The 2500-nt window shown below is 57.3% G+C and overlaps 1 protein-coding gene across 1 annotated transcript in view; it reads right to left on the bottom strand.

Moving 5' to 3' along the window:
• LOC122246261 (Schwannomin interacting protein 1) overlaps positions 1-2500 on the bottom strand; it is a 224433-nt gene that overhangs the window by 89610 nt on the left and 132323 nt on the right. The window contains exon 3 of the mRNA XM_086542139.1: positions 2434-2469. Coding sequence (XP_086398265.1) covers positions 2434-2469 — 36 coding nt within the window. The remainder of the gene's footprint in view (positions 1-2433; positions 2470-2500) is intronic.

Here is a 2500-nt window from a genome sequence, read left to right as displayed (position 1 = left end):
ACCTCCTTCTCCTCCTCCTCCTCCTCGTCCACACCCACCTCCTCTTTCCTCCCTCCCTCCACCCCACCCCACCCCTCCCACCCCCACCTCTTCAAACCTCAAGACCAAAGGAAACCTGATACAATGAGCGTCATAACTGCCATGCACCGAGTCGAAGCGGAAAATCATGCAGACGTCAATGCAGTCATGAGTTCAACCCGCCAGAGACTCATGGCTCAAAACTCGGCAAATAGACTCATCTTAATCATTTTTTTCTTATTCCTTCTACAAATCGAAGAAAGATTACGAGGAACATCCCCCCCCCACTAACCTCCACCAACCCCAACCCTCCTTTTTTTTAAGACCTTATGTTTTTTTGTTTTTTTTTTGCCTCGTTTATATGGAGTCGAGGACCGAGAATAGATTGTGTAGGTTGATGAATATGTAGAGAGAGAGAGAGTTATTGGCTGGGAGGAGAAGCAGATGGACAGGTTGGTGGGTTAGTTCATAGGGTGAAGGGAGGAAGGGAGGGATCTGGAGAGGGAGGGCGGGAGGGAGGAAGCTGGAGAGGGAGGTAGAGGGAGCTGGAGAGGGAGGGAGAGGGAGGTAGAGGGAGCTGTAGAGGGAGGGAGGGAGGGAGGGAGGGAGGGAGCTGGAGAGGGAGGGAGGGAGGGAGCTGGAGAGGGAGGGAGGGAGGGAGCTGGAGAGGGAGGTAGAGGGAGCTGGGGAGGGCGGGAGGGAGGAAGCTGGAGAGGGAGGGAGAGGGAGCTGGAGAGGGAGGGAGAGGGAGGTAGAGGGAGCTGTAGAGGGAGGGAGGGAGGGAGCTGGAGAGGGAGGGAGGGAGGGAGCTGGAGAGGGAGGTAGAGGGAGCTGGGGAGGGCGGGAGGGAGGAAGCTGGAGAGGGAGGTAGAGGGAGCTGGAGAGGGAGGGAGAGGGAGGTAGAGGGAGCTGTAGAGGGAGGGAGGGAGGGAGCTGGAGAGGGAGGGAGGGAGGGAGCTGGAGAGGGAGGGAGGGAGCTGGAGAGGGAGGGAGGGAGGGAGCTGGAGAGGGAGGGAGGGAGGGAGCGGGAGAGGGAGGGAGAGGGAGCGGGGGAGGGCGGGAGGGAGGGAGCTGGAGAGGGAGGGAGAGGGAGCTGGAGAGGGAGGGAGGGAGGGAGGTAGAGGGAGCTGGGGAGGGCGGGAGGGAGGAAGCTGGAGAGGGAGGTAGAGGGAGCTGGGGAGGGAGGGAGGGAAGAAGCTGGAGAGGGAGGGAGCTGGAGAGGGAGGGAGAGGGAGGGGGAGAGGGAGGGAGAGGGAGCTGGAGAGGGAGGGAGAGGGAGCTGTAGAGGGAGGGAGGGAGGGAGCTGGAGAGGGAGGGAGGGAGGGAGGAAGCTGGAGAGGGAGGGAGGGAGGGAGGAAGCTGGAGAGGGAGGGAGGAAGCTGGAGAGGGAGGGAGGGAGGGAGAGGGAGGTAGAGGGAGCTGTAGAGGGAGGGAGGGAGGGAGCTGGAGAGGGAGGGAGGGAGGGAGCTGGAGAGGGAGGGAGAGGGAGCTGGAGAGGGAGGGAGAGGGAGGGAGAGGGAGCTGTAGAGGGAGGGAGGGAGGGAGCTGGGGAGGGAGGGAGGAAGCTGGAGAGGGAGGGAGGGAGGAAGCTGGAGAGGGAGGGAGAGGGAGCTGGAGAGGGAGGGAGGGAGGAAGCTGGAGAGGGAGGGAGAGGGAGCTGGAGAGGGAGGGAGGAAGCTGGAGAGGGAGGGAGAGGGAGGTAGAGGGAGCTGTAGAGGGAGGGAGGGAGGGAGCTGGAGAGGGAGGGAGAGGGAGGGAGAGATAGAGTGATGAGCAAGTTTGTGGGTTACTTCATAGGGTGGAGGAAGGAAGGGAATGGGGAGGGAGTGAGGGAGGGAGTGGCAGAGGGAGCTGGAGAGATAGGGTGAGATAGAGTGCTGATGAATGTGTAGGGAGAGTTATTGGCTGGGAGGAAAAGCAGATGGACAGGTTGGTGGGTTAGTTCATAGGGAGGGAGGGGGAGGGAGAGATAGAATGATGGGCGGGTTTGTGGGTTAGTTCATGGGGTGGAAAGAGGGAGGGACGGAGGGAGGGAGGGAGAGGGAGCTGAAGAGAGAGGAAGAGATAGAGAGATGGACAGGTTCGCGAGTAAGTTGATAGGGTTGATGGAGGGAGGGATGGAGAGGAAGGGAGAGAGAGAGTAAAGAAGGGAGGGAGAGAGATAGAGAGGAAAAAAAATTATCTTTTTAATACCTATTCATTTTTTTCTTCCCATTACATATGAAACATAAACACAAACAAACAAAACAAAAAAGACATACATACAAGAAAGGAATCCATCAAACAAAGTCAAGGTCAGACAACTACAGAATCGAACACAGACACACACATAATCAAAGCAAACAAGTAAAATGAGTCAAACCTAAGTAAAATCTAATCTAAGTATTATAATCTGTGACAGCATTCACTACATACGCGTTTCTGTTGATATCTTCAGAAGGCTCAAGGGACCTGCGATGGATGACGTTATGATGGATTTTAA

Source organism: Penaeus japonicus, unplaced genomic scaffold (assembly GCF_977035675.1).
Source record: "Penaeus japonicus unplaced genomic scaffold, GWHDUDI00000001_assembly GWHDUDI00000012, whole genome shotgun sequence".
NCBI classification, from domain to species: domain Eukaryota; kingdom Metazoa; phylum Arthropoda; class Malacostraca; order Decapoda; family Penaeidae; genus Penaeus; species Penaeus japonicus.
Note: the sequence above shows the minus strand (reverse complement) of the source record. Positions and strands in the feature narration are given on the sequence as shown.